Source organism: Aulonocara sp. 'chitande type north' Nkhata Bay, linkage group LG11 (assembly GCF_057382095.1).
Source record: "Aulonocara sp. 'chitande type north' Nkhata Bay isolate Kocher_YH1m ecotype deep benthic linkage group LG11, A_spYH_male_GT1.1, whole genome shotgun sequence".
NCBI classification, from domain to species: Eukaryota; Metazoa; Chordata; class Actinopteri; order Cichliformes; family Cichlidae; genus Aulonocara; species Aulonocara sp. 'chitande type north' Nkhata Bay.
The window spans coordinates 22591658-22606081 of NC_141354.1; the positions used below are offsets into that span (position 1 = coordinate 22591658).

At 40.2% G+C, this 14424-nt stretch overlaps 1 protein-coding gene across 5 annotated transcripts in view; it reads left to right on the forward strand.

The window, feature by feature from the left end:
* map7d1a (MAP7 domain containing 1a) overlaps positions 1 to 14424 on the forward strand; it is a 38718-nt gene that overhangs the window by 7640 nt on the left and 16654 nt on the right. For 3 of the 5 annotated variants that reach the window (XM_086311150.1, XM_086311153.1, XM_086311154.1), the window contains exons 2-4: positions 8801 to 9001; positions 11624 to 11692; positions 12323 to 12343. In XM_086311150.1, coding sequence (XP_086167276.1) covers positions 8801 to 9001; positions 11624 to 11692; positions 12323 to 12343 — 291 coding nt within the window. The remainder of the gene's footprint in view (positions 1 to 8800; positions 9002 to 11623; positions 11693 to 12322; positions 12344 to 14424) is intronic. The other 2 variants (XM_086311152.1, XM_086311155.1) reach the window with 1 other exon arrangement.

Sequence of the window (14424 nt, forward strand, 5' to 3'; positions counted from 1 at the left end):
TTTCCATATAACACTACCCTTTGATATGTAATACGTCTGATTATCCAGACAGATACAACTTGTCCAGGACCATCTGTGATGACTTTGAGCTGCTGGAGTTAAAGCTAGTCTCAGAGCTCATTATTATTTGGGGATTACGAGGTATGTTGAACAAAAATGAAGACAACTGTACTTAACCTTTCTCCCAGCCAGGTCCAACGGATTTTGTTAAGCATATTGGTGAGATTTTTAGATCTGTTGGTAGGATGCCCCATTTCCAGTTTGATTAGAGGGATTTACCTGCATCACTGTTAATAGTCAATATATTTTAAAAATAAAATGTGCAAAAGCTGTTTAAATTACTGGACCTAAGAATGACGAGGCACATTCAACAAACTGAATGCACCTTCATGCAATGCATTAAGAAACAAAATGCAACACAAAAAAGTGCTACTTGGAATGCATCTGCATTCCCAAACCACCTCCTGTCTTTTAGCCTTGACTGTAAGATTCTAGAAGGAAGCTGATGCGGCAGTGCTGGAGCCTAAATTTATTATTAGTGAGCTGTACCACCCTTCTCTCTGGTACACTAGAGGAAGGACGAGTAGAGGGAAGTCTTGATTTGGATTGTATTGCTTGTTCATACCACTCTACTGCTCTGAAAATATCCCAGACAAGACTGCTCCATGCCCTTTATTCGTCCAGTCACCAGACCTATCTGCTAATATTAGATCAGTCTCTCTTCAGCTAAAGGGCATACCTCGTATAGTGTAAACACATCTTGGTCTCCCTACAGTTTCCTGATTTTCACCGTATTTCATGTAATCAGAACTTTTTTTGTATTTGTATTAAAAGAAAAGTGCTTACTTTCTAAATAAATGCAACATTTTAAAATACTGTAAGATCAATGCAGGCCTCTGGGGATGAAAGTATTGTAATGATGTTTGCCTCTTCTTAAGAAGTTACCTGTGATTATGAAACCCAAGAGTGGACCTTGTAGCCAGCAAAGAAGTTGCGGGTCTTATGTGGGGAGACAAAAATCCAGTTAATGACAACTTTTGGATGTAATTGTGTGTTGGATGGTCATAAGATTACTGCTTGGGATGATTTTTACTTTAGGTAATGTTTACAAAAATAGGCATATTGCAACAAAATGACAAACTGCTCTGTGAGCTACATTTTAAAGGACACATAGTCAAGGCTATTATGAAATGTCCACAGCACTGCTGTCACCAATTATATTGTCTGTACCTATTTATTGTTCCTAGGGATGTTTCTAAAGCACCAGTACTACTTCAAACAGCTAGAACCAGTTTGGTCTTTATTATATTTCCAAATTAGTGTTAATTCTGGAGTCTTGTACAAAGAAACTGAAATTAGGTTGTGACAGAAATAGAAAATTAGAGAAATGCATATTACAGAAGCTTCCATGGTGGCATTGAGGAGTCAAATAAACTTTATGACATCCTACCTGGCTAACCACAGGCTATTGAAATCTACTGTATGTTTCTATCTAGTAAAAATGCCAACGACATGTAGTCAGTCATAAGAATCCATTATAAATTTTGACTCTGTTGCCCTTGAAGGCACAGTGAAGCATTGTTCTTCTTGTTAATAGGCTTTGGCATAATAATATTAGAGTAATTGGGGTCAAGGAATAATTAAATTCCCCAAAGATCAAGCTAAAACTGTGACAAATTGTTCCTAACCTCTTCTGACTAAACCTGGTCCTGGAGTGTGATGGGGAACAAGGAAAAACGCAGTCATTGAAACCATTTCCTAACTCCCAAATGGGATGTAAAGCTGGTAAAGAATGCCAGTCAGGCACTCCTGACTGGCATTCTTTACTGCTTCCAGTTATTAAAGCGTTTTGCACAACCTCCGTGTCCTCTGCTGTCCTTCAGAGCAGTTTAGTTTAGTGTAGAGATGCTTGACACTTTGTCCCACCTCTGGTTGGACCGTTTTTGTTAGTCCTGTGTGTATGTTGGAGCATGTTGGTGGCAGCAGCAGATGCGGGATCCCTAGGGATCCGCTGCTGGTTCAGATAAGCGGAGCCTTTCATCAGCGCGGTAGTTTTGGCACATACACTGGTGCAGGGGAGAGCAGCAACTAAATGCCGGGCATTGTTGTTGGTCCAGTCCAGGTGATGGGATGAACGCTGCTGCAGTCATTGATGGAGACATTAGTATTCACTGGCCAGTTACTATGCAGGGAAGGAATGCTGTGATCTGAACGGTCTTGAGCCTTGTTGCTTGGTGTGCACGGCCACTTTTTGTTTTTATAAGGCAGACATTAGCTAAATCCTGATGAGTCCGTGTGCAGCTTATGTCACTATATTATGTTTTCTATCATGTGATTGAAAGTCTTTGTATTTTACACTGTAGGGCAAACAAAAATATGTTTGAAGATTTTAGCTCAAATGCGACAGACTTTTAAAACACTGTATACACCAACCAATTAATAACTTGAGAACAACAGTTGATTCTTACACCCCCCTCGTTCATTTCCTTTCTTCTGTTGTTATGGAAACACATTATCACACATTTATAAATAGAGATTGACATATCGTCTGTCCATTACATCAAATTCACATGTTTTATCAGCCAGTAAAAATGTACCAAACTATCTTCTGCCAGCACTTTGTTGCTGAGTCACGCATTGGGCTTGTTAAAAATCACAAAATTCATAATTCATGTTGGAAATGAAAGAGTCCATATAGAAACTTATACTTAGCAAAGGACCTACATCTAGAAGAACAGGGACCTGTTTTTAGTGCATGTAAAATACCTACATATGCACATGCTCGACTGGTTGCAGAGGCTTTGAATGGTGAGTTGAGGGAAGGCTGACTACTGTCTTTATTTTTTTTCCCCATTTATATTTTTACTTTTCTAGATTTCTGCCTATAGCTGTTTAAGGAATTTTAACTTTCCTCAGTTATAAATAAGTAAAGTCTAAGGTGCAGTCGCATCTACTTAAACCTTTGTTCTCACACACACAGGGCCTGGTCTGGCTTTGAGCCTGTGCTTGTTGTTTACACTAGGCTTCCTGTGTGTCTGGGCCCCTTGCCCTCTTACATCATCCTATTCGGTGCAGGAGGGACACAACGGGGTGAAGGGGTGATGGGTTAGGCAGTAAGCAATGAGGTAGTTCATTACTCCCCAGGCCCATCCTAAATGAGATGCAGATCCATTCTCCTTGTTTCCATACCCTCCCTCCCCCCTTTGTTACCGCCCCTTTCCCTTTCCAGTCTTTTGATTTTATACTCCAAGGCTCTTGGTAGGCCCATTTACATTTACATTTTCCTGGGAATGTGCTGCATTTCCACTCTCTTTATCTATGGTTGTTTTATTTATTTGTATTTTAGTCCATTTTATAGGTGGTGTTAACACTGGCCATTTTTTCTTCTTATCTGTTTGGCACAATAGGGATGTACATAGGATTAAAGCTCTTGGCTTCATAAATTTTCCATTATATTCTTACTCTGATTTGTGTCTTGCCAAAAACTTTGGCAGAGCTCTGGGATGACAAGAAAATGTTTAAAGCTTTCCACTACTTTGATGCATTTCTCACAAAGGAGTGCCTGCCAGAGTTTCATATTTATGTTTTACAGCTCTTCCTGGCCGAAAGTATTCCTCCTTGAGCAGTCGCTGCCATAAGAATGTGCTGTTGTTTGTGCAGTTTGCTGACTCTGTCATATAGTGAGTCATGTGTTTTGCTTTGCTACATAGAATTTTTTGTTATCCTGGATCATAGTTCCCCTGTGAGGTTAGAACAGGTAGAAATAAACAGCTGTGTGGTATATTATTTGAGAGTACAAACATGTCTACCTGTCAGAATCTGTGGTTTTTATATTTGTGCTAAGAAAAAAGAATTTTCATTGAAATGCAAAGGGCTGTTCCAAGGACAAGCCTTTCTCACCTCTGCTTCATTTCTCAATAGTTATTTTTTATTGTTTGAACAAAGAAATTATTTCTAGTCTGTTGTTACTGAAATAATTAACCTGGAAGGATTTTTCTGCATTGCAGTTTATGATGTGGCTGTTTAGGAGGTGGAAAAAGGGCTCTGTGGCGTGGGTATTTATACACCTGCTCTAACAAAGTAATATGCTGTGAAATTGGATTTATGCTTAATCACATTTGGTGTGGCAGTAGAACCAGTTGCCCCAGTTTTAACTTGGCCCTTTACCCACAATATCTTCAGTCAGACTGTAAAGCGCTAAATTCCTTTGTAATTGTGCTTTGGGGGTGAATGTACAATGGACGTCATTAGATGCTGTGCTCTGTGCTTTCCCAACTCAACATTTGAAGTTTCATGCTGTGGTTCCAACTGAAAAATGGGACTGAGTTTCTGCTAATTACCTGCTGATTCTCAACCTGTCATTTTGCTCCCACACTGTGCTTATGCATCCGTGCATACACGCACTTCTGCAGGGATTTCTTTACCATTTTTGCCAATTCTTATAGATACTTTGTGCCATTCTGTCACTTTTAAATGTAAATGTGCTTCAGCTTGGTGCAGTAGGCTTTTTTCAACACCTGCAGCTAGAGAGGCCACAGAGGAGACCTGATGGGGGTAACAGAGATGTGGTTGAGCTGTATGTTCAACCGAATCATACATGGCGTGCTACAGATTCCCGAACGGCCTCTGACCCACTTTACTTTAGTCTCTTGGTTTTCTCATGCCCATATAATATGCAGGGGAACAAAACAAAGCACCCACACCAGGACATTATGTCTTTTTGTTGCTCTTAAACATGATTTTCTTTGTAGCCCCAGATTTGTCAGATAAAATCAATGAGAGATTTTGGATTATCAGACAAATAAAGATAAATATTATGTGGGGTTGAATGCTCATACTACAAAGCTGAATCATTGACAGATGCTAGAGGTACACACCGCAGTCAGCATCCTGTGTGAGATTTTATCAGGCTTGTGAAATAATGACCCAAGCATTGTGTATTTTTTTTCTCTGCGCTTCCAATAATAAGATGGACCAAAGTGTTTTTCCATGTTTGTTCTTGGTGGAGACTCCAGCCTCTCAGAGGAAGCTGATGTGCATTGATTTATGAATAATGTAAGTGACAAGCAGGTGGTCTAATGGCTTTCGGTTGTTGGAAACTGCCACGTAAATACAGAGAGGGTGTAGTTATAGGTTAATTAAGAACAACCTTAGGTGGTAGAGTCTCTCTGTTATTGTCCCCCAAAAAGTTGGGAAGATGTTTAAAATGGAAGTAAATATGAAATGCAATGATTTGGCCATTAAACACAACTTTGTATTTTATTTATTTTTCTTTTTAAGACATCCTTATCTCAACATTTGCCGTTGAAAAGTAAAAAAAAAAAAGGCACATTTACCTATGTCGCCTCTTCGAAATAACAGTTCTGAAGACACCATGACGTGAGTCATAATGTAATAGAATTAAGTGGATAATTGTCTTTTGGCAATGATTTCACATATAAATGCTCCAAATGAGAACATTTCATTGTGCAAGAGCTAGATAATTTCATTAGCTTCGCTCAAGCCAGTTTCAGAACATTTACAACACCGAATTCGTAAACCGCAGAATTAGATTAGTGCCATGCGTTTCGTCATTGCATTTAGCTCATCTGTGCAAATATTACTCAAGCATCCTGTTCAAAGCACCACATTAGTGTGTCCCCGTCGTGTTTGCTTTTAGGGGTCACTGCATGGACAGCTTTCCAAATGCACCGGCACCCATTACTGTCAGCTAAAGACATGCAGTAGTCCATAAATTAGAGCAATTACGTAACTACTAACTTAGCAGACGTCTTTGACATTTTTATGTTGAAGGTGATAAGTGGAGGATACTTGTGAACAAACTTGTGCCGACACTCTGTGCACCGCTTCACAATTCATTGTGTGCATCCTTGGTTCCTGGCTTTGTGTCCCCTGTGTTTATATGCAGTTTTGACAGAGTGAATTAGTGCAGAACCATCGACATATACAGTACGGTGCAAAACTCTGTTAACCCTCATTTCTATATATTTTATTTCCAAGAAGCCAAGGTTTCTTGTTATCTGTTCAGTGCCCTTGAGCAATACTTACTCAAGCTTTCTGAAAAACCTTTAAAGTTTTCTTTGGACATAGGCTGCTTTTTTAAATTTATTTATTTATTTTTACTAATTTTCAGGCCAGTCCTTGCAAAAAAAACCCCAAAAAACCCCATGGTTCGATCCCAGACGGAGAGATGAATATCTTGGGGGTTGCATAAGGGAGGACATGCAGCATAAAAATCTACCAAATCAAATATGCAGCTTTACTTTGTGAGTTAGCTTTACTGACTCAATCATTCAAGCATAAAAAGGCACCCAACTCAAGGGATGAAGCAGTGTTGGGTGTACACCAATTACAACTACCACCCTTTGACAAAAACACATAATTTGTTTCCATTTCTTTATTTGAATTTACAAAAAATGGTGTGATGGGGATAAAATAGCATTTTTGCACTATTAAGATGATTCCCAAGAGCTATTAGCCACAAATTTCACATATCTTGACAGAGAGTGCAGTATCCTTAAATTTGAGAAAACTGAACAAATGGGGTTCAAAGAAGAAATGGCAGGGCTACAAAAACTATGTACAGAAGGAGCGCTGTATCAATCAACCCTTGTTTCAGTCTCTTGATACACAGCAGCAGTCCTCTCCCTCAACTCCCATCCAGTTTTTCTACCTCAGGTTTCATTCCTATTCGTTGTCACTACCACCTACACAACAGAGTATTCTATGTTCTCACTCTCTTCAGCATTGCCAATGTACAGTACAGTAACCTTGTCACCAGCTAAACACAGTCCTACAAGTTAGTTCTTTGTGGTTCCAGTTCCCAGGTGTATGGAAAAGTGCTCACAGAGTATAATGTTAGAGCTGTACCAGCTCCTGCCACGTTTGGTAGTCTAGCTGTCATATCTGCCCTCTGGGATGTGTGAGAAAAAAGGGCCAGATGATAAATTCCAAGATAAGGTTTGTGTGAGTCATCACCTGAGACTTCACGTCATCACCTGAGACTTCACAGTGGTGCAACACCTGAGGTTCTGTGTAGCAAAAAAATGTAGCAGGGTTTGATTACTAAATCACAAGAATAGTTTTCTGTGCAAAGACATAATCTGAATGATTTAACCTGACCAAATCCAGTAAAAATATCCCTTCTTGTTGTATTACATTGCGTAATTTCCTTTTTTACGCAGGCTTGCACCGAACAGATTTTAGTGCTCATCGTCTACGTTCCGCCTATCTCACCACCATCCCCCTCTTCCTTTCCGCTCTCACTGTCATTGCAGTGTTTTGGCTGCTGTCCCGTTGCTATGCAGAGACCACAACAATGGCCCCTCTCTGTCACAGCACATCACTGCCCGAGGAATGCTTATTTAATAGTGGCATGCTCTGACAATGAAATTGCATTGTCTTGTCTCCCAGCTGAACTCTTTCATAGACTCTTACTGCCTGTCAGCCTTTGTGCAGTTCAGGTTCATCAGCAACAGGCTTCATTTCCCAGATTGCTTACATAGCCTATGTGCCAAGCAGAGTTCAGACAACCTCTGCCCCATGTCTTTATTACTTTTTGAATTCTACCAAGTGTCTGCAGTTGCAGTAGTTGAAGGTTGACCAACGCTCTTGGATGACACTCATCCATACAGACTGTTTTCAGGTTTTTATGGACAAGGCAGCAGACGTACAGACGTGTGTGTGTGTGCGCGCATTGAGTTCCACAGTCCGTTTAAGGCTTAAGAGGCACACTGTACAGTTTACACAAAAATTGATCAATTCCCTTTGAAGCTGCACAGAATTGGCCTCGCTGCTGATTGTTCCTTTTCTGTGCAAACTGTTGAACAGCACAGCATTTCTATAGTAAATCTTCAGCGCACTCACTGTCTTTGTGTGACAGCCCCCAACTGTCTGTGCTGTTTTTGGATAAGTCTGAATAATTTACAGCATGTTGCCCCAGTGTGTACCTTCAGACACTATACAGAAAACACTGTTCCCCAACATGGTTCCACGGGGAGTGCAGGGATACAGTGCTGAGTGGACAAAGCCAAGTGTCCCTGCCATGAGGATCTTTGTTTGACCGTCAAAGCCTGGGCAAACTAATGTTTGAGTTAGAGATTCAAGTTCAGCAGCCTGCCAAATGTGAGTCATAGTGCTATTAGTGAAGCTGCCGCCCTAAAAGGCCACCCCAGCCCCCTTCCCCAAAAAAAAAAAATCTACAGATGACTGCTGAACCTAAACTGTGTGCTCCTGAGTCGTTTTCATTAAAAACAGGAAGTTTAACCATTTTTGGATAGATGATTACTCTGATTTTGTTTTCCAGTGACTCAATAGAATCGTCAGGATGCCAAAAAGCAATTACAGTGTTTTGCTCTGCCAGAGACTCAGGCTATTTGTACAGGCCAGTCTGTCAATAAATCGGTAGCACAGTAGAAATGCTATTATGTGTAGAGACAGAAAAGGAGGCTTTGGACTTATCATCTCGTGCTTCTTGACAAATGGTGCAATCTCTGCAATTGATAATATTTTTCAGTCTTTGGAAGAATTTTGTACAGAAACAGAGACATCTCACTCATTACTTTTGCAGTGTTCAGTTGGATTATTTTCTTTCGGTGGTGAGAATGTTGTTCTTAAAGATCCTCTCCCATCAGTCGGCTCCACCTCACACTTCAAGAAATTTACATCATGCACACTGAACTACTTCGTAGGCTCAGTAGTACATGGAATGAAGATAAACAGGTTGAGTTACGGATTCCTGTTACCTTTTGGCTCTTCATTTACTAACTTAAATTTATTTTGTATTTTTCTGTTCCACCAGCTCCCTGCCCAGTTCTAAACACAAACCCTGTGAGACCTGATCCAGAGGGGGAAAGCAGTCCTTTGAAGACGGACAACACCGAGAGGATGGATTCTCCAGCTAAGAAAGATACAGACCGAAGACGGACGACCCCTTCAAAATCTGACATTATCTCTCGATCACCTGCGTCACCAGCATCACCAGCCCTCAAGTCAAAACGAGGTGAGCAAAAATGAAAGATTTTATCTTTTGAGGTGTTCCTTAGATAGCATTTAGCTGCTTAAAATTAATGGAGGCTGAATTTGGCTGACTGGTAATGGTATAATTACACTTTTGCATTAAGTTGGAGTGAACTCAGCTCTCTTTGGCCAGTATTGGAGTCACAGTGACCACAGGCTTTCAGACACAAAGCAAAATCCAATAGTGCTGCTGCAGGTTATCTTTATGTGTTGGAACAGTCGCTGCACAGGATGTTATGTTATGTGAGAACAGCTTAGCCTGCAGAATATGAACAAATTAGCTTTTGGTAAGTGGATAGCTATTGGTGATCACTGCTATGCACTAATCTCCAATGAACGGTCTGCAGATGGAACCTATATTGAAATTTCCATTTCAAAGAGTTTTTCCAAGAAGGCATTGAGGTTTACGTGCCGTTTGCACTGTAGTTGTTCCACTAGGACTCTGTACAAGAAGTGCCTTTCTCTTAAAAAAAAAAAACCCCAACCTTATTTCTTTTTATTTTTCAGCTAATAACATTTTACTGTGGTCATGATCTTTATTCTCTTAGAGTAAAGTGACAGGACTACACCCCCACAAGTTCCAGGTGTCTCCCAATCTTAGAAAATACTGCACAGCTGGATACCTCATTGAGAGTTCTTGGTTTATTTGCCAAAGTTTGCCCTGTCCTGGGTCTCCAAACTTTATGTAAGGTGTGCACCTTACACACAGCTATCATGCAAATGACTCTTTAAGGAAACTGCCTTTGCTGTTTAAACAGTTTTGCTAGACGGTTCAGTCTGACTTCTGTCCAAAAGATTCTGGTTGCGTCGCTTCTTGCAATGTTTGTTTCAGTGTTGTGATTATGCCAGATGTTAATGGTGGCAAAGGCCAAATTGTTATCTTAGTGAAAGTCTCTTAAGCATGCTCATTTTCTTGCATCCTGACTACTACCCCAGTAATCCGTATATCCTGTGCTGCTCCATTTGTAAAGATCGGAGCCAAAGAAATAACAGAACTGACATTTTAAGAGCAAGCGTGAACAGTCTGAAACTCAGATGCCGCACCTCGTAGTATTTTCTAGGCCAGTCTGTTTTCCTCTTGGACACCTTGTACATTTGACTTTATGATTAACATGGTGGTGAGTTGCGAACATCAGCAAGTAACACTTACCAAGGCCACGCACATGGCATTTCCAACATACTATAAATATCAATGTAGGTCAGGAGTTGTTCTTAGGGGAGGCTGCATGGCAGATTGTTTTCGTCTTCATGATTCACACCTCCCCCTATTCGATGTTGCTGAGGAGTGATTTCCTTTGTGATTGATGCTGAACATCTGGACCGTAAAGATCAAGGAGGATGATGTAGACTAAAGGCTCAAGAATGCCTTCCGTGTCACTGTTCTCAGTGGGTGGTACTAGGGTATGTTGGCTGTGGTAGAAATGGTATTTCACAGTAATTCATTTGGAGTAAGTCTGCAGAAATGAGTTGCATACATACTGTTGAGAAAAAAACATGCAATTACAGAAAAAAATAATTAACCTTTCCCCAATTAAAATCTGTTTTAACATCAACTATAAGTGTTAATTTAATATGGGTTACCAACCACATCTCAACACACTGTTCCACTGACTGTTTTTGTTAGTTGTAAATGATCTTTATTGATATATTCTTAGGCTCACATACCAAGACAAAGTGTGCCTTTGGCTTGTTTGAGCATTTTTCACTAGACATGCCCAAAATTTAAATTACTGTGTCAGAAAGCTATGTTTATATAATTTAGTTATAACATATTCAAGTCACCCACACTAGGAGATTTCTGGTATTTGCCACATGCTACTGCTTCTATTTTGATGGGATTGGCTTGCTGGCAGAATTTTCTTAATTTTTTCCTGTTGTATCTTAATCTAGATAATAGAATACACATTATCTGTAGCCCTAGGTTGTGCATTAGTGTTGAAATTGTGATATTAGTCAGTCAGTCAGTAAGTTTCCTGTCAATGCATTATGCCATGGATTTTCTTGTGGAGCCATTTAGAGATTAAAAAGCCATCGCTGCAATGACTTTATAGCAGTGAAGAAGGCATTTACTGCATTTCTATTTATATGAGGTCAGATGCATCATTGATGCCTCAAGTCAGTTTGCAGCTGAGGATGGTTTGAAATGGAGTGGTTTTCTGTGGGGCTTTTAGAAGATTGTAGAACTTATGATTAAATGATGTATTCTCTATATCTTCAAAAGGTGCCCTTGACTAGTCGGCTTTAACTGATATCTTAGTAGGTGTGTTTCAAATAGGTATCATTTTAAGTACTGGGAGATGCAATGCTAGAAATCTGCAGATACTGAATGATTCAGTATCTGCAGGTGTGTGTGTGTGTGTGTGTGTGTGTGTGTGTGTGTGTGTGTGTGTGTGTGTGTGTGTGTGTGTGTGAGGGAGAGAGAGAGAATGGGTGAATAAGACATGCTGGATAAAGCATTTTGAGTCCCCAAGTAGAGTAGAAAAACGCTATATAATAACCACAATTTCCAATATATAAAGTGTCTGGAGATGATTTAATCAGTTTGGATGATGCAAGGTGATACCTATCATTAATCCTCTTTCTTCTGCCTTCATTCTAATCTTAGATGCCATGAAGTCAGAAGACAGGCAGAAGCTTGCAAAAGAGCGGCGAGAGGAGAAAGCGAAATATCTAGGTAAGTAAAAACCAGGGGTGGGAGGCCATTTCTTTTAAATGGATAGAGAGCTCCACCTGGTGTTAGGGTGGAGGAGGTTGTTAGCAGTTGATTGGCTACTGGGTTGGCTTTAGGCTGCAAAAGGCATGCTCAACATTATACACACAGACACTTGGAGAGGATAAAAAGGTAGTTTGGACTTCTACAGAAAATGGGCCAAAATCAGTAAAAGCCAAGCCACCATTTTACCAGAGACAAGTGAGCATCTGTTTTCTGCATGCATGCTGAAACAGTCTTGAGCACTATCAAGACGCTTATTTATTGTTTTTGTATGAACAAAATCATTGCTTTAGCTCAACTGATACACATTACATTGTTCAAAAATGCTGCACGAATGACAAAAACGTACACGTTGATGGGGCTGAATATTTTATAACTTTTATAACTTATGACGAGTTGTGAAAGCCGAGAAAGTGCCCCAACTTACACTGATGCATTTTCAAGAAATGTCACAGCTCTCTCAGCACCTATGAGTTGTCTCTCTTTTTGTTTAACACGTGGCTCTCACATTATCACTTGCCTACTTGCCATGCACTGCTTTGCATGATTGACAGCTGCCTCTATCTTTTCTCTCACCCTTTACTCCTGCAGAAGAGCTCAGCAAGTTGCAAGGTAAGCCACTCACCTGTGTTTTTGTGGTGGTGGTGGTGGTGGTGGTGCCAATGAATACCCCTTTTGATCATTCAGTTTCAGCTTAATAAAGTTCAGTAGTAAAAGCTAGAGCTGGGGAATGCACCAAAAGCTCAATTATCCTGCCTATAAAGAGAAGCAGCATGTAGAATAATGACTACTGTTTCAGTAATAGTGTAACAAAAATAAAGCTTTTTTGTACATTTTAAAGCATAATTACAAAAAAAAAAATCAAGTTAAGTGCTGCAAAGACAAAACTTGCATATTGACTTTTGGTAATAAAACCCAGCCCTAGAGCCTTTTCATTTATTTAATCCCCATGTTTCTTGTTTTAATCCTCCTCTTTTCCTGTGACAAAAATTTAAAATTTCATCCTCCCTTTCTCTGAACATCATAAATATGACTTAAACAAAAATCATGTACTCACTAAATCATCATTTATGTGTGAAAACCCTGTTACTTAACAGGAAGTTGTGGGTGACGAGAAGCCCGCCCTTACACTGACTGTTGTTTATCCACGTTCTAACAGCAGTCACCACAAAACTCTTTGGATTAAAAAAAAAAAAGAAAAAAGTACAAACACCAAGCCACAAAACCACCATGATAATCATCTTACTGGATGAATTGATGGTTTGCTGCCGAATTTATCTTGGCTGTGAAATTATATATAAACAACTTTGTTGCCAAACAGGACAAAAAAAGTTCAAAATGTTCTTAAAAGGGAAAATATGTAAATTAGTGTTCAGATACTGAGCCGAGTTGTATATCACCCAGCCTGTACGCACCGCGATACTTGCGTGAAAGTCACACAACGCAGTTCTTTTTTTAAAGCTAGTTGTTGTCACACTCGTACTTTCTGTAAAGCTTTGCTGTCTAATCCAAATTTGTGTTGGATTGCAGTAAGATGAGGTCAGCAGACTTCATACTGTGGATCAGTCTAATTGGGTGATCACCGTGGTACGCCAGATGGTAGGGGTCTGATCTAATACTCTCAGCCAGCTTGGGATAAAAGATGCGATCCTGCCAAAGCTTGTGTTTACAATATCAGCTTAAGGGATCTTATATCGCCAGAACCATTTCTAGTAGCAGAGGTATAAGTAGAAAAAAAATCTACATATACGAGCTCATCTGCTATTGGATTTGTTCTGTTATAGTTGCATAGATAGATGCTACTCTCATACCCTGTCCATCTTTGGTGAGGAGGTATAAATACTTAATGTACCAGGGTTAGCGCAGCCCTTTGGCAATGACTATTTAATGGCCATACTGTAGCAGGTCTAGATGCTGCTTGTCAGCGCTGATCACTGTCAGGAGAGAGTTGAGGAATGTCAGTGTCACTCTGGTACACTGTAACCGTCAAGACCCCAGCCAGTATCCAGCTCATTTCCTCCTGCAACCCACACCTATATTCTGAAGAACCATTGCAACTGTGAGAGAATCAAATTTAAAAACGTAACCATCAAATGTCACAGACCTGACTTGCATGGAAAGAGTGGAAACACTTGTGTGACCTAAAGGTTTCCCTTCTGAGAAGGGAGGAAAAACTGGATGTGGAAAACTGCATTTGTAGGCGCTGGGATCTATTTCCTCCCCCTACTCGTCTCATCACTGCACAATAGGTGAATTATAAAACAGTTTCCACTGTGCTCTACTTAAAGTTCCCTAAAGCTTTAAGTCCGTGGAAGGTAGAGTTAAGGTACTTCTCAAATCGGGGCCATCGAACTCTGATATATGCACTGCAGCAGTTAGAAGTGTTTTCTGCAAGATGCTGACATGCAGGGCCTCAGTATAACTTTTATAAATTTCAGATCCCCTAGCCTCCAGTGCCTCTGCAATTATCCATCACTCTAGTCTGAAATCCACTATCAGTTGATTTTGGTGCATCAAGTGCTTCAGGGCGCAAAGCTTTACTTCTTTGAAAAGCCGATTGTTTGTGGAGGTTTGTAGTTTAAAGAAGTACGAAGAGTTGTGTACACAGAGGCAGCTGCAAAAGCCTCCTTCACGCTGTTTTTGAATGGCTCTGTGACAAAGAGGTGATTTCCATATCAAAGTGTGTGGTTTAC